At 41.4% G+C, this 25,746-nt stretch overlaps 1 protein-coding gene, 1 long non-coding RNA gene and 1 pseudogene across 11 annotated transcripts in view; 1 reads left to right on the top strand and 2 right to left on the bottom strand.

The window, feature by feature from the left end:
- Window positions 1-14: 14 nt before the first annotated feature.
- Window positions 15-25,746, top strand: part of Klp10a (kinesin-like protein 10A) — a 35,125-nt gene continuing 9,393 nt past the window's right edge. For 4 of the 10 annotated variants that reach the window (XM_071793961.1, XM_071793957.1, XM_071793959.1 and 1 more), the window contains exons 1-5: window positions 17,186-19,465; window positions 19,903-19,997; window positions 21,196-21,318; window positions 23,017-23,163; window positions 24,495-24,525. In XM_071793961.1, the coding sequence (XP_071650062.1) occupies window positions 18,451-19,465; window positions 19,903-19,997; window positions 21,196-21,318; window positions 23,017-23,163; window positions 24,495-24,525 (1,411 nt within the window). In that variant the 5' untranslated portion in view covers window positions 17,186-18,450. Of the gene's footprint in view, window positions 843-13,768; window positions 13,933-17,185; window positions 19,466-19,902; window positions 19,998-21,195; window positions 21,319-23,016; window positions 23,164-24,494; window positions 24,526-25,746 lie in introns of those variants that run through there. The other 6 variants (XM_071793962.1, XM_071793955.1, XM_071793954.1 and 3 more) reach the window with 5 other exon arrangements.
- LOC139822335 (uncharacterized) lies at window positions 8,732-13,644 on the bottom strand. Its single transcript, XR_011734489.1, has 3 exons — window positions 13,508-13,644; window positions 11,171-11,327; window positions 8,732-9,005 (listed from the first exon to the last, which is right to left on the bottom strand). It is a non-coding gene; the product is annotated as an uncharacterized lncRNA (long non-coding RNA).
- LOC139822209 (uncharacterized) lies at window positions 16,377-16,910 on the bottom strand (annotated as a pseudogene).

Below are 25,746 nucleotides of genomic sequence, written 5' to 3'. Positions count from 1 at the left end.
GTCAATAACGGACACTGGCGGTTGGCGGTGTATCCCGGCACGAAAAGCGAACCGAACGGCCGTCCCCTCGGACGCGCGAGATATCCAAACGTCCGGAGCCGTGAGAGGTGCGATTCGGCTGGTACGCGAACGCCCCTGGGATCGTAATCGCGGGTGTCCTGTGTGTGTGAGCGCGCGCGCGGGTGTGTTTGCTCGCGCGTTGCTGACGCTCGACGAGGACGACGACGACGGCGAGGACGAGGCCGAGGACGGCAACGACGCGGCGCGGCGCGGAACGTTCGGCCGGGAGACGGGAGAGGAACGAGAACCGCGGTCGGATACGCACGGGCGTGTCTTGGAGCCGAGGGGAGAACCGCGGCGCGGCGACGGCGACGGTTCCCGAGAACGAGGATTCGCGACGAGGGACGGAAGGAACGGTGGCACGGAGAGGCAGAGGAGCGCGCGTCGTCGCGTCACCGAGGATCCCGCAGGCGGAAGAAGGAAGGAGACGGGGACCCTGGCAGAGGGCCCCGACCGGTCGCCGCGCGAGTTTGAATGCGAACGCTTCCGTAACTGTCAACCGTCGTGGTCGTCGCGCGACTCGTTCGCTGCCTCTCGCTCCCTCCCCTGCTCTCTTTCTCTTTCTTTCGCTCCCTCGCGCGCGCACACACACGCGCGCTCGCGCCCGAGTCGATTAAATCGGCCGCGCGCGCGGGGCCCGTTGGCGGCCGTGGTAGTTAACGGAGGAAGCCGGGCGCGTTTTATGGTGCCGTACGAGGTGCGCGAGACCGACTAAATGACCATGGATCACGGTACGTGCAACATCGACGTCGGCTGCAGCATCAACATCCAGAGGACCGACGGTGAGTGCGAGAATACCGTCCGAGATTATTATTGTACGCGCCGCGCGCTCGTCTCCGATCTCCGATCCCCGTTCTGCTCTTGCTTTCCCCCTCCTCCCCCTCTCGCGTCGATTCCTTTATTCCACCGCGAATTTCCGTCTTCTCGCACCGTCTTCGCCTTTCCTCGGTCTCTCCTATCCCCCTCTTACTTACAATTAGCGCTATCGTTACTTATGTATGTCTATCTTCTACTCCTCGTGCAATCGTCTTTTCCGTTCCTTTCCCTCCCTCCCCTCGTTCGTCCACGTCTTCCAGTCCAGTTCTTTCCCTCTCGCCTTTGCTCTTTTTCTCTCTACTGCACGCCGTATTTTCTCCTTTATTTGTTTCTGACATTTTTCCTCATTTCCGATCCCACCCGTTGTCTCCCATCCGCTTTTTCATCCTCTCTCTTTTCTCTCTTATCTCTGTCGCTTACCTACGCTCGCTCGTGCGTCTCCGGGTTTTTCCGCGGCCACGCGGTCGCGCGGGCCCCGGACCAACGCGTGACAATCACCCTGGGCCTGGGATCCCGATCACCCCGATCCTTCGATCGATCCCGACCGGCCGGCTGCTGGCCTCCGTGCCCGAACTCGCGTTCCCATATACGGGAAATTTCGTGCACGACCTTTCTTCCGCGGTTCGCGCGAGTTCTCCCCAGTTCCCCTTCGCGCGCACCAATATTTGTTTTCCTTTTTTTTCCTCAGGATTTTGCCGTCCCCTACCTTCGCTCCGTCGTCCTTTACGTAAATTGTTGTGAAGCAAATAATTAAGAGCACGCGTAATGTTCACACAATGTACAGGTAATCCTCGAATAATACGATTAATTGGTCATTGAAAACTTATTATTGAAAACTTTGTTATTCGAGACTTAGAATTCAATTTTGGAGACCACGTGCTATTGAAAACCGTGCAAATCAAGACTTTAAATCCCTGTAAAATTGGGCATTTAGTTCCCAAGAGATTATTTTTAAAGAATTTAAAAAGTAGAGTTGTCACAATTTTTTACTACGCTATTGAAGTACCGTTAATCGAGGGTCATCTGTACATACATCTGATATGATCTGATATGATCTTATCAATGATTCTTAAAGAAATTTGAAACAGAGATAATTTCCTGATTAAAATATCGAGATGAAAGAATCAGTTTTCAAAAAGTTCGAGGCAGATAGTTTCTCGGCTCAAATATCGAGATAAGAAAATGATTATTTTCAAATAATTATTAGAAATAATCACTCTTGTCGTGAATTCGAGGTTTGCGACTAGCAAAAATCTATTTCTTCGCTTAAACAGAAATAATTTTATTAAAATGTATTATTATTAACATAAGTATATATTTTTATCTCGTATGTTAAATACTTATTGCACGGATACTTTAGGTCGAATGCGAAAAATGACGAACTTTTTAATCTCTTGCGACACGTTACACTTCGCGCGTTGAATTACCGGTGTACAAAAGACGACTTTAACTTCTGAGAAACGTATGGCTGACACGCGTGGGATAAAGTATCAGGGGTGACGATAACCGACGTTTTCTTCGGGCGGAAATTGCTTCCGAGGATATTCCGTCGGCGTGCCATCCGAATTCCTTTGAGCGGGCGTAATAACGGATGTTTCGAAGCCGTCGATCGAGTCGCAAGACTGTGTGCTTCCTTTCACCGCGCGTGTTGTTCCCGACATATAGAACGAGACCGAAAATCACGTGAGCTTCCAGCACGAGCGGAGCTGCGTTCTCGTTAGCGTAATCGAAAGAGCGGAAGTCACGAAAACCCGGCTTAATTACTCTCTAAAGTACTCTGAGCCGACTCCTTGCCAATGTGCGAAAAAATTGTTGCAAAACGACTGAGATTTTCTCGAGGTTTTATTAAATAAAATTAAACGAGCGTTCTTTAATAGCTAGGTAGTTACTTTGGTCGAGTTAGTTTTATCGGCAAAGTGCCCCTGCAATTCTCAAACAAATGCGGATGCTTTGCGTACCTTTTCCTTAATATTTCAAGGATTAAATAATCAGATTTTTTAAATCTGTTTATTATTTATTATTTTATTATATTGAATTTGTATATTATTTAATCTTAAATTAAGATTAAATAATCAGATCATATTTTCAAGTTTGACAATGGATATCATTTGATTTGAAAACGGCAATAGTTGGAAATTGTCCTAAAATTTCAATAGTTTTACAATCGTGAAGCGTTTGGGGAGAAAAAGAATTGTGCGAGACTGTATTTGCTCTCCTTTCCTGCTTGATGCTTGAAGGGTTAATCGAAGATGAAATCTTACGTTCGTGATCGCGAACTTCCGGCACGAACTCGGCGTTCTCATTTTCGCGTAAGAGCAGATATATTAAATCCAAAATTGACGTCAGTGATGTGTCTATGCTCTCTATTGATCTCACGATTGTTTATATACACGTGTGATGGTATCGATTGTTCGGTATACCTATACTGACACATGCCGACAGAATTATAATCATGTAGATTGCTAACTGCGATTTCTACGCGGGTATAACTCTTTAAAGACCGTTGTACTTGTTTCCACACGTGAAACGCGTGTCACGTTTATATTTCTGACCTTAATTTTGATTTAGTTTTCCAATAGATCGATATCACTGTAATAGAAAGAACTAAATTTAATCCAGGCAGTTAGCCAGGGCGAGAGACATGTTCTTTAATGCCCTTTGCGTGCCAAGATAATTTCAAGAAACTGAATAGAAACTAATCGAGAACTCTGCAGAGAGAAATAAAAAGAAAATGGGATCACGAGTTATGATCATTTGAAAAAACACGATCGCCATAAATCTATCCGGTGAAATCGCTATATTCTGCCTGTTTCCGTTTCCGTAAATTCTTGAAGATATTTCCCTGTCTACATATAAGTCCTCAAAAGTTCGGGTCTCTGGAAGCTCGTTCGTTCTCGGAAACAGTCCTGGGAGAAAGAGATAGGAGCGCGGCGGGGCGGATATATCTTTCGATATTTAATTCAGCGTGCGAGCACGACCGCGCGCTGGGTTTCATGAACTATAGACGAGCTCGGGCACGAAGTTTTCGCTCGGTGCAGTCTGCACTTCGGATGCACACTCGTCGGCTCTGCTCACCGTTACGTTTGTTCGCGAGGCGGCACGCTGCGGTAGGAACGAGCGAGCGGCGTTAGGGGAGACTGGCATAATTGATCCGGCGGAACACACGACCGCCAGACACAATACTCATTTTTCGAGCCATGCGAAAATATTCCGCGTAAATGGACTGGACGGCAGCCGCTCGCCGTGTCGGGCTCTTGAATGCTTATCAGGGCATTCATAATTCGCGAGAGATCCTTAAACTCGGTTATGTGCAATATAAGTCTATATTATGTATTTCCCTAGAGTTGAACACCTATATTTTCTCCTACAAATGGAAATGCATTTTGAAATTCTATGAATATGAATACCAATGGATAACATAACTCCGACTAATTTTTTGCTCGATAAACGGAAGAAAGAAAATTTTATTTTTATATGTAAAAGAATCTTAACACGTTTATAATGTCCCAAGGAAGGAAATTGAAATTAGTTGTTATATTTGCGAACTTTCTTTATGTTTTTCTTCATAGTTTTTGTTATGATGATTCGATATTTACTTGGTCTCGATGTAGAGAGTGACCTTTTGCAGAGTTTAACCGATCTTCATAATTCAGTATAAAATTGAATTTATTATTCGCTATGTTTATGTTATTTGGATGAAGTCCACAGCCGTGTGAAATGCAGCATTTACTGATTTATTAGTCTATCGGGATTTAATCTCGCAGGTAGGAGGCCGTTGGCGTACTCCATTATTTAGCACGAAATTTTATTAATTATTCCGTGTATTTGTACCGCGTGGGGGCGGCGCGGCGGACGTGAAGCCTGCATTTTCGTTCGTTGAATGCTCACCGGGGCATTCATAATTTCGCAGAGGTTCTTAAAGACCGCGCGGGAATTGCGTTATTGTTAACCACTTTACGTTGCGGCACGCATGGGAAGAAATATCATTGCGCTTTCGAGCGTTAATCCTTCTCGCGCAGTGTTTCCCAACCGGTCGTATCGCGATGCGAATGATTCCGGATGCGCCGCGAGAAAGATTTCGATAAACGCACATTGGAAATTCAAATTAATGTTGAAAGGAAATATGGATGGGAATGAAATATTTTCCTATTTATCAAGAGCTTGTGCCAACGCACGTGTGAACGAGCATTACTTATCCCCAGTAGCATCTATTGCGCGACGGCGGGTTAACCAGGAGTTAGCCATTCCGCCGCGGATTAGACGCGTTATCTTGAGTTATACCGCTGTTCTCGCGTTGCTTGGAGATAGTGTGTAAATAATTTTAAAACTTATTATTATTAAATATTACAGCTTTCTGAAAAGGCAGCAATATCATATTCGCGGAGATTTGCAATCCTATCGACATGCAGTCCTCTCGACGAGTTAAAAATTTTGAAATCTATAATCTGCTAAATACAGGGTTTAGCCTGCAGGTCGCAAATTTCAGGTTTTCGTGTCGTGTCACGTATACGAGTCACGTCGTTTTCGTGGCGCGCACCTGGCGCCCGCCAGAAATATGATCGCGTGAATCAGACCGCCCCTCGGACACTTCGGACACTTCAGTCGTTCACATACACGTTGCAAATGCGGTACGATCGATATTAGCAATGGGTGCTTCCGTTGGGACAGCCTCCCACACGATATATGCATAGTGCGGCTCTCGAGAGGCTCGCTTTTTGCAAGCGCAAGCGAATTCGTGGCATTTCCCTTGCGCCGCGGTGCTCCTTGATGTTATTAATTTTTCGACAGATGCTGACTGTCAGATGCCAAACTCGCCAAGACGCCAGATATCGATCTCTAACATGTTGTAAGTTTCGCCTGGATAACTCTGAGGAGTTTGGAAGGCCGTCATATTTTCTAACGAATTTAGAGTCAATTTTTCCTTCGTAAAAATGGGATGAGAAGATCCGCGTGTATTTTCATGTAACTTTTCATCGTTGGTAATTCCTTTTAGCGTTAGCAATTTAAGTTTCTTAGCAGAAAAAATTCAATGATAGTCTCGTAAAACTAGATCCGATCTGAAGTTTACGTAAAGTTTAGGAACGGATTTTGTTATTCATTTACTCGACAGAGTTGGAAATTTAATTTTTGTTCAATATTGTAATAAAGAATTAGATTTGTCTGTTTTATATATGTATAATTACATCGGACGGTTGTAATTTTAGAAAATGATGAGACTGTCGATCGAACATCGTATTATTTTATCGATGATGCTACTTATAATTCGTCGTATTGCTCATCACGCGGTCGTGCCTGGGAACTTCGATTATTTCATACATGCGCCGCGCAATACTTTGCACAATATTAGTCCGCCAACGCGGAATATTTCTAAGGCTTCCACACGTCCTTGGGATTCAAATCGTCAGACGGCCTTTGTCACTATCCATTCGTTCGGCACAATAACGATCTGCTGACATTTGGACGTTCAGACGAATCTGTACATGAAACTGCGTTTCGAATAATTTCTGCATCGAAAGTAGGATATAAATTCTAATATTCTGTAATAGTATAGTCGGAAGTTTATTCATTTATTCATTCCGGTCTTTACTTTGCAATGTAAATTACAACAATTTACAGTAATTCTTTGGGACATTTCTCAATTGCTTTTGTCACGTCAGAAAATTCTCTCGTGGTTCGTGAAAGTCTAAAAAGAAATCGGTGCAATTGCAAGGTTAAAGGGCGCCGGATTTGCGTGTCTAGTCGCGTACACATTTGCAAAATTTAAGATCCGAGTATTTCAGTATTCGCAGTATTCGCCGCGATCGCGTGTGGTCAGGAAATTCTTGGCGATGGGAACCGATCGACTTCCGGCTGACCATGTGTGCAGATCGAAATTGAATTACGGGCGTCGCATCAGCGCGAGCTTTATTCGTGGTCGAGTGCTATGGAATTAAAGGGAATAGCGTGTTCCGCTATGTTCGTTCCGTATAAATTTCTGCCTATAGTGGGAACAAGTCAGCCAATATGTGTACGTAATAATAGTCCTTATCTTCTTTTTTTTCTGCCGTTCTTTATCGGAACTCGACACTATATACATGTTCTACACACTAAACACAGAGGTTCGCAAACTTTATTTACTTATCCGCGATCGAATTATTTTGAATAATTATTAAGAACAAAAATTTTCAAATTGCGTGCTTTTAAATTAGCAGAACAAGTGAGGTCTATTTTAGAGTGATACTATAATAGATAGCAATTGATTTGTACAATCGATCTTTTCCTAGCGAAAGTCTCGAGGGAGGTCATTGTCTCTACTCGCAGAGTTTGCAATCTTATATATATAGTAATTAAAATCCCACTTAAGTTCATTCGAGATTAATTAAAGAGATACTCTCGTTGTTTATTTATTGATATGTACTTGGTCTCTTATTCTGGCTTATATTTGCGATATATCTAATTTATACATATTATTTACTCCAGTTTATATTTCCTTTAATTATGGGAAAGAGATTTTGGCGTTTGGTACTTTTCTTCATTTCAGCACGTCGAGGCTTTCCGATATCTTTCGAGTCCTCAGACTCGGAACGCAGCTCTGCTCTTTTACAAGACAATCGATATGGTTTTTATTAACGCGTTCTCTCCATCGTTGAATGAGTCAGACCAGTCGCCAAGAAAGGCGAGGGTTTGCCAACAGCCGGTTACACGCACACGCGTGCACTGCTCGTGCACGGTTTGCGTGTTAAGGTTTTTATCCGCGGCCGCGTACCCGAAGTACCAAATCAATAATTTTGTAATTATCGATAATTGTGCAGCTCGCAACACTTTATGCCACCGGAAGCGCATCGATCATCTGCTTATCGCGGACCGCGCCGCTTATCTGCGCTCACCCTGAGTGCACGTATATGCACCTCTCTCCTACGCAGTGCATAATTTTATTTATATGTATGCTCTCCTCGCGAGATTGGTTTTCACATCTTACAATCACAATTTGCAATTGATCGCAATTATACAGTGTGGAAAAAAGTTGAATCTCATGCGAATGTGCGGCGTAATTTTTTTCACAGATCTTTTTAGCAGAGCTTCACGTTTAGTTCCTCGTTTCCTAAAGAAGTTATTCGAGGTTGCGGGGAATTTCCGGCACTTTGACAGATACACTCGCCAAGTTTCGATTCGACCTTCTCCAATTGGCGGCTAATTCGTTACGTCACCGCACTCACCGCGCGATTCCTGCTGAATGGGTGCCATTGAGTTCTGTGGTAACGAACGTTTTGGTTCGTTAGCAAACTTACCGGGCGGGCCGATTAATTCGCGAGAATTTCTGACACAATTGCCGTAACGCCGCGCGCGAGTTTTTCACGGACGGCATCGCAACGCGCGCTCTTCACGCATAACGCGCACAGATCGTCCTCGATATACGTATAACGCAGGCCGCCGCGCGAATTCCGCGAGAAATGTTCTGAAACGGGGAATGAGAGACGCACATATTCGCGTGTAACAGTTTTTACGCAGCATGATCAGCGAAACGCGTCGTTGGACTGCAATTGCATCGTTACTTTGTTACGAGAATTAAATGGAGAACTTTGTTACAAGAACTAAACCGCACAGGAAGGAGATATTATATTCATATGAAGCATTTGATCTTTTAAGCGAAAATAATAGCTTCTAAAATTTCCCTTTAAATTGTTCTCTTTTATCTGCGAGCTCAGCGATACTTGGAGCTTACTTGGAATTTACTTGGAATGCATTTGAATTAGGGGTATATAAATCTTTGGCTAAATATTTTAGAAACAAACTTATAAAATTATTATAACATTATTACTTTATTTTATTTTTATTTTTGTAAGATTATTACTTATTTCTCCTTTAACACACCGTCGTCATGTAAAATTAAGATTATATTTTTGCAAACCGGTATAGAACAGTCTCAATTCGTTATTCTCACGCGTTCTGACGTCGAGGTACATGACTCGAGGTAATCGATGCGGCGACGAAAACTAGACTTGTTATTGTTCGTGTCGTTCGGAAATGCATAAAGGCCTCTTCCGCCTGTTCGCATTCAAAGTGTCAATCGGCCGAGTTGCACCTAGTTGTTGCCGCATAACGCGCTGCGTTTACTATTGTCCATATTTAAAGCGTCTGGCCTTCGCGACCTGAAAAAAAATGGCATTGCACGTGCAGTCTGTTAATGATCTGGAAAACGTATTGGCTGCGTCTCTTTTTGCACGCATTTAAAGAGAAACAGCGGTTGCTATTTGTCGCGTGTGATTCAGCGTGCACTGCTCATTGCCAGACAAACGATACTTCAATTCAGACCTAATCAGTGGATCTTTGATAGTTCGTCTTCTATTTTAGTTTCACTTTATATCGATCTGACGAGTTGACGGATGCCCGCTAAGAATTTCGAATCTCAGGGATTCTAGGGTTGAGAGTTTGATTTGTTCAGAGAAATGCAGATCTCGCGAGTTGTCCGCGGGCTGCTTGGATAACCCACGCGTTCTAATGTGCTCCCGTCTGCAATTCCCGTTGCAATTTCTTTCTATCCCGCGCATTAACGGGCATTCACGGACAACGCGCGTCTATTTTTGTCCGCGCTCTATTTCGGCCGCAGTATATCTGAAGCTTGGTGAGCGACAGTGGACAGATATTCAAGTAGGTGCACTTAAGACGCCTGCACCGAAGGCTGAGAGTCTGAGAGTAATGCGCCACGCGCAACAGGACGCGCATGTTTGATTAGCAAGTGGGGCACGTTCGTCAATTACGCTCCGCACGACGGCGTTATTAATTGCATCGCGCCAAATGATGATAATAAGCGCGCGGCGATCGCACATCAAGTATAATGTGTTATACTGGTGGTCGATTTTCGAGAGTTTAGATATTTCCAAATCGTAAGATCTTGAGAATTTTCGGAAACGTGATTCTTGGAATTTTAGATAGCGCAACCTTTTTGGTTATTATGTTTTCCTGGTATTTTGTCAATTTTTGTGAGACTATTAATTTTCACGATTTAAAATGGACTGTCGCGAATAATTCGGGGCGTGCACACTTTGCGATGCGTACATAATAACGTAACTTATTGATGCAATCCTGCACTTCGGACGCGGTGCAACAAGTGGCTGACACGCATTCTGCGTGTAATCCACCTGTGCGTTACAGATAACGCCCGCACAAATAATCTCGAAGATATAGGTATCCTCGACAGACATGGAGATACCGGAGTAAAAGGATCGATGACTAATTTTGTCGACATATCCCGGTCACCGCGATTAATCTCGTATCTAGATCTCTACGTTCTGGCAAGTTATTGGAAAGGAACATAGAATTCCGTCTTTTACTCGTCTATCAACGAAATATATATGCATTGAAGCAAAATTGATTTTATTAAATGCGAAATATTTTTCAGATGTAACAATTGATATTGTAAAATTAGACACTTTCCAATTTCAACGATTAATTTTCAGGATTTTTAATAATTATTTCTGTGTGTATTCCCCTATACAATTGTACAATGAACTCGATGAAGTAGGACGAAAATTAAATTTGGAAATTAAATGTTAAATTAAGGAGCTATGCTTGATCTTGTTATAAGTATACTTGTTCAAAGATTTTATATTTTTACATTCAGCTTTATATTAGAGATATTAAATGTTTTTATATAATTGACATTCACGGTTGACATCGAATTACTTTCCATAATCGAGTTATTCATCAAATCAAATTTGTGACACTGGAAATGTATTACATTAAATCGCGTACAGAAAGTTTAGCTTGAGAAATTTATCAGATTAATTAGAATTCACAGTCTGACAGTCTCTATTATAACAAATCTTTTTCTTTGTCCATAGATTATATTATTTGTTATTTATAATCAAACATTTTATTTTGACTAACAATCTCGCATTTCGAAATTGATAATACAGTACGGAAAATTAATTGATTATACAACACGAAAAGAAAATTTTGGTAAAAGCCTGATTTATATATATATATATTTATTTTCCTTAATTAATACTATATATATACTCACGAAAACGTTTTCGTAAAATTGAATACAATATTATGCTTTTCCATGCCTGGGGAAAATCTGATACGCAGGAATGCGTGCGTCACGCTGTTTAAGGTACAAGATCCTTCTCCCTACCATGTACGTAGCTGGTGGTAAAAAAAAGAGGTGCAGAGATACTTGTATAGTCCTCGTCCGAAAGCGCACCGCGAGTCGTCGAGAGTCGCACGCACGTGGGCGCCGCAGCCTTATAAGGACGTCCATAAGGAGCCTCTCTCAGCTCACCAAACCTCACCTTGCCTTATCTTATCTTACGTCATTTGCCGTCCCTGTGCGTCGAGTGCTCCAGTGTCTTGCATCCCCACGAAATCCATTCGCTCACTCGCCTGCTCGCGCGCACTCCTGCGTGTAGCCCAAATTCCACTTTCCCTTGTTGCCACAGCGTTGCTACAGTCCTCTCCGCACATACACGCTTAAAAAAAAAATCCGCGTTTATCGCTTCGATCGAACAGAAAGATACGTTTGAGACTAAAGTGAAGTTCCATGCAAAGATACAATCTTTCGCGGGTTTTCTAAATATTTTTGAAGGCTGTTCATTACAAGTACCTATAACGAGTACCGTAATATATTTCCAAGTTTTTGCTTTCTTATCTTTTTGAAAATTTTTTTATTCTGGTCTGCATTCTTCAGTGTGATAATTTTTATAATATATATACAGTTTTACTTGAGGATTTTATCTAGGTTTATCATGTAATATTATTTCGTCGAATTTATACATCCGTATTTTATTATAATTTCGAAATTTTAACAAGGTTCAACATAAGATGATTATTTCGTTTCGCTTCCATTTGCTTAATCCCATCTTACGCGCCCACACGTATTTCGATCTCTTAGAGCGTCCCGAAGAGGAAATGTGATCGGCAAGAGAAACTTGTGTTCCGCGTTACGTATTCTCAAGTGTCGTCTACGATACCGGGTTTCGCGAAATGAAACTGGAACGACCGCGAGCGGTAGAAAGTAAATCGGAGGCGCCGCACAATGATATCGCATCTTTTTCCGCGATTCTCATAGCCGGAGAGCAGACGAAAGGAGGAAGCGAAACGTCAATCTGTCGTCATCGTCTTTCACGGATGATTAAAACTGTATAAAACGCGCAAGCTCGCGTGACATCGCGTCGCCGGTAAATAGCAAAAGGTAAACGTGTGTATCGATCTCTCGTTTATATCGCGCGCATCGATTTTCAACGGACTGCAATTTTACCGAACGGGAAATTCTCCGTAACGGAGAATCGCTGGCGCAAGCCGGCATCGCTCGGATCTCGCTCGATTTTTTGCTGGAATTTTAGTCGAACACGAATCGCGGTTTTACGTATTGTTTTTATCAGAGTAAAAAATTCTATTTAACTTGAAAAATTTCATAACGGCATTATTTAATCAGAAGACAAAGTTAAATGTGATATTAAACGTGGAATGCTCGTACCTTAGCTAGCTAGCTTGTCGTTATTTTATCTCTTGGCAATATAAATTGATAAAGTCTTTACTCCAAGAATGGAAAATCATTTTGTGCGGTGGATGAACACTTAAAGAAAATTGCTAGAGATATTATACCGATAGAATGTGCCAAAGATCGTTTGTCATAGATCACCGCGCGTAACATGAGAAGGACGACGGTATTGGCGTTTCGCCAAGGCACGCTCGATTCGGCGCTTGTCTTTATCAGTTTTACGAGGAACGTGGGGCATCGTTCGAAAACGGCAGTGCCTTTATAAAATACGGAACTATTTTAAACGTAACACATATATCACAAGCTGCTCGAGCATTGTTGCAAGGTGCGATAATTACTGCACAGTTATATACGAGGCACCGTTCATCGTAGATAAACTTCTAATTACTATATGGGGGTGTTATCTGCGATTTGCTATCTGTGCGAACAGTGCTGTTACCTTACAGTTATTTTGTCGTGTACATAATAAATAATTTTAACGATACCTAGGCATTTATAATGGACGCTAAGTATGCGATTTAATAATACGATGGCTCTCACGTGTCATTTTTAGATGTAAATGTTGCACGCGAATATTTTTAACACCTGCACACGAAGGAGGATGATATAATACTCGTAGGCTTTTATGGCTGTCACATATAGTGCGCGCAAAGGCGTCGGAATTTATCGTACGGATAAAAGCGCAATGAGTATTAAAACATAGGTATATCATTTGATGTTAAATGCAAAATGTATAATTTTTATCCATTAGCAAAGAATTCAGTCTAATATAAATTTTTATATATCGATGTGAAAGAAATTCTTATAAGAGAAATTCTAAAAGAAAATCAATTTTTTTATAGATGTTATTAATTTAGAATCGTATAATAAACTCTGTTTTACATCTTAACTTCTGCAATTTAATTTGTGCAAAATCGATGTGTATTGACAATTTGCGGAGATTAAGATTTGTTGATTTGTTTGCTGATAATTGCACGGTGTTAAATAGTTTTTACAAGTGTAAAGTTACAGAACAATCTATCTGATTCATGCAAAACTCGATTTGCCTTCCTCCTCCTCCTCTTTATTGGCGTCTTTACAGCAACGGTGTGCTACGCAGGCGTGCGTACAGTGTACATATACATATGTAACAGTTCGGGGCCACGTTACCTAGCCCAACCTTGTCGAGCAGCGCGTAGCCCAGCTGTTCCAGCACTGGTGCCGTTAGCAACCTAGCTGTAGAACCTCGTATTCGAGCCCGGGTCTCGGCTGGTCGGTAACAAGCTCGAGTTCTCCTGCAAAGTGGCGGTCTTTCGTGTCGTCGTCAAGAACTAAAGAACGACTACGCCGTTTGCCTTCCTTCCACCCACACGCGACTACATTGGTACCGTCGGCGCCGTCGTGAATGCCTCAATACCGAAATTACACTGACTCCAGATGCGTCGTGTTTCGGATATCCGTGTATTGTGACTGGTTGTTCGAGAAAATGGCGAAATCATGTTGCGAAGCAGCTGATCTGAGACAACTTTGATCTTGACAACTTTGTTCGACATGAGATTACAAGATGATTGATAGATTACGTGATTGATGAAAAAGTGATTCTGGGTTTTAAATTGAATTGCACGTTAATTTTTGGTTTAAGTTGAATTTAAATCCAATGCTATTTATGCGCTTATAATATTTATCATCGTCATGGAAAACTCATTGAAAAAAACAAGGATGTTTCGCATAATTAAACATTACAAAATATCATAAATTATTACTGATTCTCTTAAATTTATATCCGCAGCAGTCAGATTTACGCTTATTTACGGACTTGAGCTATCTTAGCCTAAACATTTTTGTTCTTACAAAATGCACATTGCTCACTGCTTTCGTATATGTTCATTCTCTCGTTTTGCTTTTCATCCGTACATTTTTTCACACGCTCGCCCACTCGTTCGTTTGCTCGCTCGTTCGCGCGCTACTCTTATTACGCATCACGGTTAATGACTTAATTTTCTGCAGTGTTTTTTGTACTCCGCATAGGTTACCATAGGTCTCAATTACTTCTTGGGTTCATGATCTGCAAAATCCGCGATGGGATGACGATTAGGAATGCAGCCCGATGCTTCGGTGCACGGAAGCCATTAATACTTTACGTGCGCGAAATACATAGGGCATATATTGATTTCAGTATAATTTTATAATTTATGCAGCGAATGAAGAGGCACGAATGATATATACCGACGATGAAATTCGGGAATTAATTTTCATTTTGAAAACGTAGAATTTTGATTTATATTGAATAAATTATTGTCAATTATTTAATTATTTTTCTAGGACATTTAGAGCTTCGCTGTTTATTTATTTTTTAGGTTGCATTCCGAGGTTTTCATTAGAAACTCGTATGTCCGCTTTTACCAAGCAGATTAACTTTAATCTCGGTTTAACTTACTTTTTATCTTTTTCTAGTTCTAAGAGTTAGAACGAAAAGAATTCTTTTAATTCTTAAAACTTAGAAAAAGATGAAAAGTAAGTTAAACCGGAGATTAATCTGCATCTGATAGAAATAAACATTAATCTTTTATAACTTGAAAATCACTCTCGATGGTAAAGCTTTCATTCGATCGTTAGTTAGTTTTCTTAATTTAGTTTCTAATCACATTGCGCTGTAGGTTACAAGGTATCTTATTGCTTTCCATTTTCATTTCACTTGGTAATCTCGCGAAGAAATTGATCGGGATCAATAGCATTGGTGCATACACACCCCTACACGCGTGCGCGCATACAAATTATTTCTCTATAGAATCTCTGCTTTGTGTATCGACGATACAATGTAACATCCTCCGCGTGCACGGTTTACACATGACGGATCTGCGACGCAGGAAGCTGCTGCTTAAATTTAATGTTCAATAGACCGTATACGGCTGGACCCCCGAACCGAGCATTTTAATGCCTCGTTTAATCGGGATGCGGTCGAAATGCATTTGAATAGAAATCGGGAACGACGACGCGTGCCGATCGCATCGTTCTCTTCACTACTGTTTCTGTCTCGACTTTGGTCCCGCATTATGCATGGAAATTACAGCTTATTGCGCGCTAGAAAACAGGTAGCTTAACATCAGTCAGGGTCGTCGAATCTATTTTAGTACGACTATTAGAGTTTTTTCAGAAGAATCACCAATCTTGTACATCTAACGTATATGTATTTGTAATAATTCGCTATAAAATATTTTTAAATGATTAATATTAAATTAGAGAATGCAATTAGTTTATAAACCAGCGTTGAAAAATTGCTTTAAAGTTATTGGTGTAGAAATTAAGGTGTTTTTTTTTAAGTGGCGTGGCGAGAAAGAAATATACTTACGGCGACCGTACCTGTCGAAGAGGCACGGTGCGTTTCCGCGATGCAACAGTCGTCTGCGTGTGTAGGAAAGGCTCGACTTCCGAGTGTACTGTAAATAAATATGGGCTGGTACCGTGTGGTCACGCACCGGGAGCTTCGTGTCGCATATCGCGAACGATAGATAAACCTAGTGTCACATACATCCGCATAGAAGATCCTCGGTGATCGATCAAGCGGGTCGAGATATATTTTTCCTTCGAAGCTAGGAATCTGTCAACACTTTCTGCATCCTGACTTGAATTGACATTACTTGGCGACTTACGAAATTGTCTGAATATTGAATAACGTTCTTCAAAAATAAATTAGCAGCAAAAAGTGGAAAAAAAATTAACGCAGAATTAATTTTTGCGAATTTATATTAATTTTTGATGGAAGATCCGAATTTTCTTGCAAGACATTTATTTTCTGTATATCCCTGATTAGAACATGCCATAATTAGAAAATTCTCATCGAAGAAAAATTTATTCCAAATTCGTCGAAGAACATTTAGGATCGGTAAACGCATATCTGTAATCTTTCACTTCCTACTTATCAAGTTGGGAAAATCAGCCGCGAAAATTCGCATAGTACTGTCTAATCGTTAACGAGATGCCGTTAAATGCTTCTCATTATCGTTCGCGCTGCAATCGACGATACAAATCGGCCGCGGCGTCAGTTCACCTTCAACCACCGCGCGGTTTGCTCGATTTTGCCCGCGGCTTTAGGCAATTTTTCATTCCGAAATAGCTCCTGAATTATTTCCCGTATACAACTGTTCGAAGACTATTCTGTATCGATTCCTCGAGTGACATTCGTGCTGCGAGTCGTGCCGGAAAAATCTACTTGCCGTCGGATCGTGACATTAACCTTCGCAATACTAAACACGCACGTGTGAGAGAAGCTGAAATTCAATCAATATTCGAGATAAACACAATTTTTTTATTAATTTTATAATAATTAAATATTTTTTAACTGGTCACGTACGAGTCGCGGTGGATTTTTTTCTTGTTTCACAGTACGATAATTAGACAATATTTTAATTTTAAAATTAACCATGAACTTTTAATACTTTTCAATTTGGCATACAATGCCGGCATCGCTGCGATGTTTCTTTATGGCCGGATGATTCGCATGCATCTCGTCGAGCGGAATCAAGCGGAATCGGTATCGTGACCGATAGCGCATAACGCCCGGGTTCATCGAGGCGGGCCGAGAAATTGTTTATATGGTGGGGGCCCCGCACCGGGCGAAATTACCTCGCTCTGGGAGTCATAATAAATGCGTTTATGAAACGCTGCTCGGTGAACGTTGTCAGTCGATCGAGTCTCGCGTCGCGCGACGCTGATACATCGCGGATGCGTCGACGCCGATTATCCCGATGGCCGCTCCAAATTGCGAACGCGCGAACTTTTGGTGCGACGTTAATTATCCCGCCCTAGTTTCGCTCTATTAACTACTTCGTCGCGTTACACGCTTCGTAAAGTAAACGACCGTGCCCGCGGGGTCTGCGAGTTACACGTGCGACGAAAAATGAAATCGAAGCTTTGCGAAATTAGGAAGAATGGAGTTGGAGTCACGTTGCCCTAAAAGGGATTTAAGGGAGAAATCTGAAAAAATTAATATATTATAGAAGATGGAAATTTCTTCTTAAATGTTACACTTAAATAATAAATTATTTATATAAAAGAAAATAGTTATAATTACAAATTTTAGAATTTATTTTATTTGTAAAAAGAGAAAATAAATTGAAAGGATAGAAAGATCTGAAATAAATATTTTGTAAATTGTATAATTAAGCTTAAGAATTAATCTTTTATATTTGCATTTATATTTATCTGTATATTATTTGTAAGCCCATAAGTTAGACATACCGAGAATTGTTCATATACAAGTGCGTTTATTCCTGGATCTCAAAGAGCAGTCGGTAGGGCGAACATGCTCCCGAAAGATAATCCGCGATCGCATCTCGAAGACGGTGGAGAAAAAGACAATGTCTTCGGAGTCTAAAAGCCTGCCTCCGCTTTTTAAAGATCGGAACAAAAGTGCCACGAGGAATTTCATGAATTTTCGCCGCGGCGTCGCGCGCGTGGCGGGCATTGTACGGGATTAAACCTGCACGTTCCTGAAGAGGTTCTCGACGAATCGATCGTGCGAGTCGTCTACGGTTCTTCGTTGCCTTCGATTCGGCGATACTTTCAGTGATACCTTTCGCGCAAAGTACAACGACAGCAAGAAGGTATCCAGGTTCGAGCGAATTGTCATCGATGATGAAGTAGTGCGAACGTTGTGCCAATCTTTTCATTGACTTCAACAGCGTAAATGGAGCAAGAGCTGGTTACCATGAGACATTACGAGATGACTATATAGCAATATAATCTGCGAGAATTCGTGAGAAAAGCGCAAGAATCGTATCGGAGTTAATGTATCGTGAGAAAAGCGCAAGAATTTATGTGGGAGTTAATATATCGGAATTTATGGAATTATTATTGATGATGAGATAAAACATAGACATTACAATTTCTTAACGCCAATTTATTGTAAATTAATTATAAATAAATTATGAAACGCACATTAAGAACAATTTGTTTATAAAGAATTGTTGCGGAGGACAAAATATAAGTGATAAATACATGTGAATATACGTCATAATAATTAGACGTCAAGAAAATTACTGCTGATAATAAGATAATTTAAATCGTTCTTTTTTAAAATCGAATTTTTTTTATCGATTTGCTGTAAATTCAATATGGATTGGCTATCTCTTTGCGTCTGTGGCACAAAGCGCGATTCCAACGATAGGAAGATCGAGAAGGACGGAAAGCGCAAAAAGAGCAAGAAATCTAAAAAGAATCCCAAGCAGAAAGGCTCTCGCAAACCGCCGCCGTTCATCGTCGACGAGTTCTTGCGCAAATCGCAAGACGAACAGCCGAAAGAAATCGCGGAAAAGGAACGGACGAACGGAGAAATTGTTAATTACCTCAATGATTGCGCGAAAAGTCAGATCGGCTCGACTGATCAAACTGATACATCGAAAGTCAACGGTTCACCATCTTATCAAATCGGCAGCGATTATGAGAGAAGCTTTGAGAAGTGTTTCAAGAACTCGGAAAGAAACGCGAGCGAATCCGCTCGAAAACCATGTGATATCGATTATCACGACAATGTGATGCTGCATTCGAGATGCGCGTCGAGCACCGCGGACGAAAACGAGAAGCAAGTCAAGTGTGTCTCGGATGAGGGAGAACACAACGAAGAAGAACTGGACGAATCCATCCCGAGGTCCGGAGAGCTCGAAGATTTATCTTGGACGTCGGAAATCGAGGACAGACGGGATACGGAATTGGATTTTGATAGAGAGCTCGGTGAAAGAATTTCGTCCAGAATTAATTTTGCTAAAGAGGAGCAAGGAAAGTCGAGGGCGAAAGCTTCTCTGAAGAAAAAAGGGGCCAGGAACATTCTTCCACCGATCAAAGGATTATCTCGCGCGGAGGCTCGCATGGATAATGAGGAACTGCAAGCGCACGGAGAGACGAATAAATTTGGTTTTAAGAAAAGCGCGGCGTTTCACGAGCGGCTCGAGGCTCGACGGAAGTTGAACTCGTGCAGCTTCGAGGTTCGACCGTTCGAGGATGAAGAACAAAGCGGAAAGACGACGAGAACTCGGGGCGAGGGGTCCATGATACCCAGACTTGCGTCCCCACTGCGACAGGGAATGAATTCGATCAAGAACGACAGCGATAAATCAGAGATCGTGCAAAATGGTATAAAACATATCGTTGCGCATGAAAAATTATGTGCACATGGGATATTGAAAAATTACATGCACATAAGATATTTAAAAGAGAAAAAAATAGAAATGTAATACTCACCTTTCAATTCTTGGTCTTAGAAAATGGCTTTCGATTAAATTACTGTTAAGAGATATTAATTTTTATGAAGAAGTGCCTTATTATTTTTTTTTAGCTTGGCATTATTGTTACTGCATTGAATGAAATAATATGTGTTTAATTTAAATCTTATTTATTATGCATTATGGCACTTAATTTGACCCATGAAATAAAAGCCTTCTATAGAGAAGAGAAGATACGCTTTGTTAAGTAAAACAACGAATATTCGCGTATATACTCACTGGTCGAGTAATCATTATAACCGTATTACTCCAATCCTTATACATTGCAATGTACAATTTTTGTTTCAGGTCGCGTTCACTCGGCAGTCGTCTCCGGTATCAATTTAGAGCAGCGCACCGTAACTGTAGAATGGTTCGAGAGAGGAGAAACCAAAGGCAAAGAGGTAAGTGCGTTCATAAATTATTCTGAGCAATTTATAATTACTCAAAAGCAGAGAGTTAGGATTAGATGCTTCTTTTTGAAATTAAGTGGAATTAATTTAGAATTATTTTTATTTATTTGAAATTTATTTAATTAAAATATTTACATTGTCAAAAGATAAAATATGATATTCATTGTACAGCATTTTTTAATTTTTAACCATTTTAATTTTTGACAATTTTATACATTAAACAGAGAATTCGTGTAGTAGAAAATTCCTCTGTTGAAATAATTCGGAAGTATTTTTTTTACTTGCGACTTTCTCGCGGAAATTATTAAAAACACCAGTATATTTGTGTACGCATACCTTAAACATACGTGTCCAACTATGTTTTTATCTGACATTTGCGCTACGATTAACTTTCTCTCTCGCAATTTCGCCGCGTTGAACCGCAATATTACAATTCCGCACATCCGTAGGTCACGGTTATTTAGCTATTTTCAATTCCGCAATGCTTATGCAATGCCACAGGGCTAACGTGAAGCCCACTAACGGGGGCGCGAATCTATTTCCGACAGGCTTGCAAGTCCACAGATTTGCCGTCAGTCAAGTCGGTTCGGTCGAACGTGACTTTTGCAAAAAGTCATGCGATACAATGCTATTAGTCTTGTGAGAACGTGAATTTCGAATTGTAAATAAAGTATCGAACAACTTTTATATTTTTTTTCGGTCAGTCGCGAATTTCGATAGCAACTTTGTTTAACATTTGACAGTTAAATGCTAAATATTGAATTTAAATACCCCGTTAATTATTCTTCCTATAGATATTAATGCAAGGCTTTTTTCGAAGATTATATTAATTCTTTCATAATTTTATGTCCTAATCGCGGAATTAATTGTGCGAGATTTGTATATTAGTACAAAAATGTCTCAACAAAGTTTTATTCCACGCCGAAAGGTAATTTGCGTGAAAATAGAGATAATTTATGAACTCTGGAGTTTCATGTATTACTCTTATTCAAATAATTCTGCTGTACACATAATCTATTAACTTCACTGGTCTTAAGGGAAATCATGTGATGATCAATCTCCATAATGCCGTTTTTTTTTTTTTTTTAAATTTATGTTGGTTGCGCATTAAATAATTAAAAGATAATGCAAGACAAATGACAATTCAAATCTGTTTGGATTCATATACAATATATATATTTTTTTTCAGGTGGAAATCGACGCGATTCTTGCCTTGAATCGCGATCTGAACCAAAAGATGGGACCACGAACCGAGATATGTGCGCTACCGCAAGTGATGAACAACCACATGTTGGCGTCCTCGAGAGCAAGGGTACGTATAGTTCAATTGTCTTTTCTCAAAACGCATAGTCGAAACATCGAATAGTGCGTTCTAGGTCATTGTCAAGCATATATTCGTAGAATTAATTGTCAATTAAATTACGGAAGCGAAATTGTCGTTCTTCCACGTTCTGTTCATCTCGAACCTCGAAGACTTCCTAAATAAAAATGGAAAATAGTGCACATTTGGAGAAACGTTAAAGAATTAACGATACGAGTTAACGGAAACTGAAAGGTCTTATATAATTTTCTGCTTTAATTTTAATCTTAATTTAAATTTACAGATTTTAAATTACAGGAATTCGGAAATTATTTATCGGTCTGACAGATAAGCGAAATGGTACATGTACCGCTGTTAGATAAGCAAACTCTCGCGAAAGTCTCGCGATTATTCAGGCGTTGATCCCGTGAATGACAGCGCGCATGCCACTTTGCGAATCAAACTCGACGCAAGTCTTGTGTCCGCGTAAATTCGCGGTCGATCATCGACTGCCTCGGCAGAATTCTGTTTACCGGTTGCCCGGGCTACGTGAAATAACCTCGCTCCTAATATGGAAAGAATAATCCGATCCCGCGTCTCGTGGCGTTTGCACCGCGGTAGGCATGTTCCAGTACCTATACGTCTTTCAGGTAGGAGTCCCCGTCACTCGTAATCGGTCCACCGCAAGCCTTCGAATCTGACGTGACGATGACACGGAGTCTGATCTCGTCAGGTCTCCGGCTTCCCCGTCACGTGGAGCCCGCGTCTAAGATAAACAATTGCGACTTCCGCTGCAAAATTTGCATCGTGCGTTCGTTGCTTCTTTCATTCTCGTAGATTTAGACCAAGGCTTTTTGAGATAGATCCTGAGTTTGTCCTAAACAGTTTGTAGATGTTTGATTGCGTAGACTTAACTTTTCTTATTAGTAATACTTGTGTCATGCGATATAATCACGGTGGACTATATAATATACAAATATACATATAGACTATATACATATATGTTGCACAAGGTGTCGCGAAAACCGTGTACTTTTTCTGCGGCAGAATTCTTGAATTATATGTGGATCAAAAATTGCAAAGTTTACTTTGAATTTAAAGAAATCGACTTCTGGAATAACTCGCATTCCTATATTTTTATACAGAGGAGGAACATTTGTGAAAATTGAATATTTTGATTACTATTTGTCAGAGACAAAGTTAGATGAAACTTGAAAAGTAACATATAATCGATGTGATGGGATTCAAAGACTCAAGGAAAATAGGATTAAAGGAACTAAGCCCAGGATTCAAATAATCCTTGGTTTGGGTGTCCAATGATCCAGTTCGTAATATTAGAACACAACGTAAAACTTCTCAAGAAATTCTCGAGCCTGTAAATACGTCGATCGACAAAAGTCAAAAAGTCTCGCGCGTCATTCCCGCTACTAACATGGTAACATCTTTTTTTTCCTCCATGGACGCTGCTCATAATCATGGACCTCGTGTCGACGATGGACCACCGACCACCTATCCCCGGGCAAAACTGATCGATAACAAACCGATCTTGAATACGAAACTCACGTCGTCTCGGCCATCGTTCATCCGCAAAATTGCCGTCTTTTTTGACGACTTTTTCCCTCATCGATCCCCTCGGTGGCTCCGTCGACCGCGGGTATAATCGTCCGATTGATTTACGTAAAACTGGCCGTGACCACGATTTGCGATAAGGAGCCGGACTCCTCGGCTGAGGAGGACGAGGGGGTCGACGAGTCGGAGAACCAAGAGGAGGGCTCCCTCGGACGCCATGGTGGTCACACCACGAGAAACGGCCTCGCATCCGCAACGCTTCCTGTACGAGTCACATCTCGTCTCTCGGTAACGCGCACCACCTTCCCCTCCATCACCGCAACAACTGCAACCGCAACACACAACCCTCTCACAGCAGCAACAATCGTCCTCCGTGGTCGCCGAACTGACCTTAGCATCTTCGAGAATGCTCGAAGAGCTGAGTTTTACGATACCGATTTTACGATATCTCATTGCGAATTTTATTACTTGAGTCGTAGTGCACGAGGGAATTATATGGAAAATACGGCACATAAATCAATCTCTTTAGAAATTATTTAAAGGAAAAATTATTTAATTCGACAGAAGATGACTATTTTATGACTACTGTCCATTGGAGCTAGCATAGATACATGTATCTTTTGAATAATCAAATGAGAAAATGATATATCTTAATTTCACGATGATTTATATGCCATAAATGTTTGATACAAGTGGAAAATATCCTGAAACATTATCATGACATGAAATAATAATGGAAGATATATGTGAAGTTAAATAATTACTTGTATCCAATCGATTGTATCATGATAGACTGATTCACCGTCATCGTGAAGTTCATAATTGCTTAATTAAGATGAATGTTCCTTAAATAACTACCTTGAAATATTATTTTCAAGACTGATAAAAATTACGTAGTTTGAATTGCAAAAGAAAATTTTCGATCTTCTTGATCTGCCTGAATTTTGAGATTCGTGTCAAAAGCTTCTCTCGCATGGAAGATGCTAAAAGAGCGTTCGCAGCCTCGCATTTTATTCTCTATCACGAAAAACGTCGGGTTTTCCCAAAATGCCCATCCACCAGAGCACAGATCCACCGCTAGTCGCTAACATTTCTTTTCACCCTTTTTGCACCCTTTTCACCCTTTGCTTGAATCTGACGGGGTCTCGGACAGATGGATATCCCGAGTGGCTGAGCGAGTTAGCTGGCTGGTGACTTAGCGGATATCCAGCGTTCTAGTCAGCGAGAACTCGCCACACGGCATTCTTTCATTTTCGTTCGCGGAAATGCTCAGTTTCGTGAAACGGAATGGAAGATCGCGCAGCGCGATTGCCCTACACCGTGACTGGGTCAAAAACCGTGTCGTTATGCACGGCGATCGATATGTAAAAGGAACGGGCGGGCGTGATTAACGAGCGATCGATATAAACCGCTTCTTATCTCTCGCGTTCTGGCGAAATACGTCGGCAAAAAGATGTATCATACACCCGGCTTCGAAGGAAGCACCGTTTTATTTATTTTTTTCATTTGCAGCACCTCTTATATTGTAAATCGACAAAACACTCCTCTTCGTTGCACGAAGAAAACACCATCCTCTTTAATTGAAATGACTGAACGTGGTTTGTTTTCTTTATTTTCAGCACTCCACCAGGCCGTCTATCCCAGTGAAAGGTACGTTAGCGACGAAGATTCGATGCCTGTCTCGTTACACTTTGCTAAAATAAGCGGCATGGTTATCAGTGAAATCGTGACGATTACAGCATACTTACTCCGCGCATATGTAACGAGGCGATGTCTGTATTTTCGTAGATAAATTTTCATCGCAATATAAACTTGGCCGCTAATTGCAGCGGTAAAACGTGTCTTGATTATACCGTTAAATAAAACGGATATGTATAGAAATTTAATGGAACCGGACTAATTGCACGCGTTCGCTTACACGCCACTCCGCTGATCTTTGTTCGATCGAAAAGAGAGATTGGCGAGCGCGGTACGTGAATTTCCACGTGTTCCCCGATTCACGTGCCGATAAGCGTGGATGACGGCCGAACTTTCGGCGTTCGATAAGTCAATTTCGTGACCGGACATCGCGGGTTGAGCGCGTGTGCGTCGTCGTCTTTTCACTCAGATAAAGCCAAGTGTCGACGAGACACTTGGCTGCACGTGTGTATATGGTCGAGCCGTGACTATCGATATTCGTGCGCCGTATGCAAGGCAGGCGGCACAAGGGCAAGGACCCCGAGACGGAACCTACAGTACGACGTGTAGACCCAGCCAAGGGGGTGTACTTCGCTGCTGACCCTCCCTCGAGCACTGTTCGATTTACCTCGTCGGCGGCGGTGCGCACCACCCGGCGGAACGTCGCTCCCGTTCGCCTCTCTCGCGACGGACACAGTTCGGTTTTTAGAAGTTAAAGAGATCTCACGTATGCCGCGTCGACCATGAGATTCGATCCGCTCGCTTATTGCTTCCGGAGGAAAAATAAAATCCGCGACTGCGAAAGTACGGACGTCGCTGACGATAACAATCGGATCCTGACGCTTCGAATCGAAGACGACGATGCCGGTAATGCGTGTGACGGATCTCGTGTTGGAGATCCTGTGGTCTCTCCGCTGATAATCGAGCGAAAACATGTGCCTAATTGTCCCGCGATTCTTATCTCGAGATCAGCGGAAGGGTGAATTAAAAAATGAATGTAAATTAAATTTCATTTGATTTCGCAAAGGATTGGCGAAGTGCAATTACGTTTAAAACTTAAATAATTTTTTGTAGCTTTTTTTCTTATTTACGTTAGATATGTTGTTTTTTCCTTCTGTTACGTGGATGTATAGCGATTTAAAAAAAATTATCAGATTCGAGGCGTCATAAGCGTGAAAAGGACCGAGCAAAAAG

The sequence above is a fragment of the Temnothorax longispinosus genome, chromosome 11, assembly GCF_030848805.1.
Source record: "Temnothorax longispinosus isolate EJ_2023e chromosome 11, Tlon_JGU_v1, whole genome shotgun sequence".
In the NCBI taxonomy this organism is placed as follows: Eukaryota; Metazoa; Arthropoda; class Insecta; order Hymenoptera; family Formicidae; genus Temnothorax; species Temnothorax longispinosus.
This window is presented reverse-complemented; position numbering and strand designations above follow the sequence as displayed.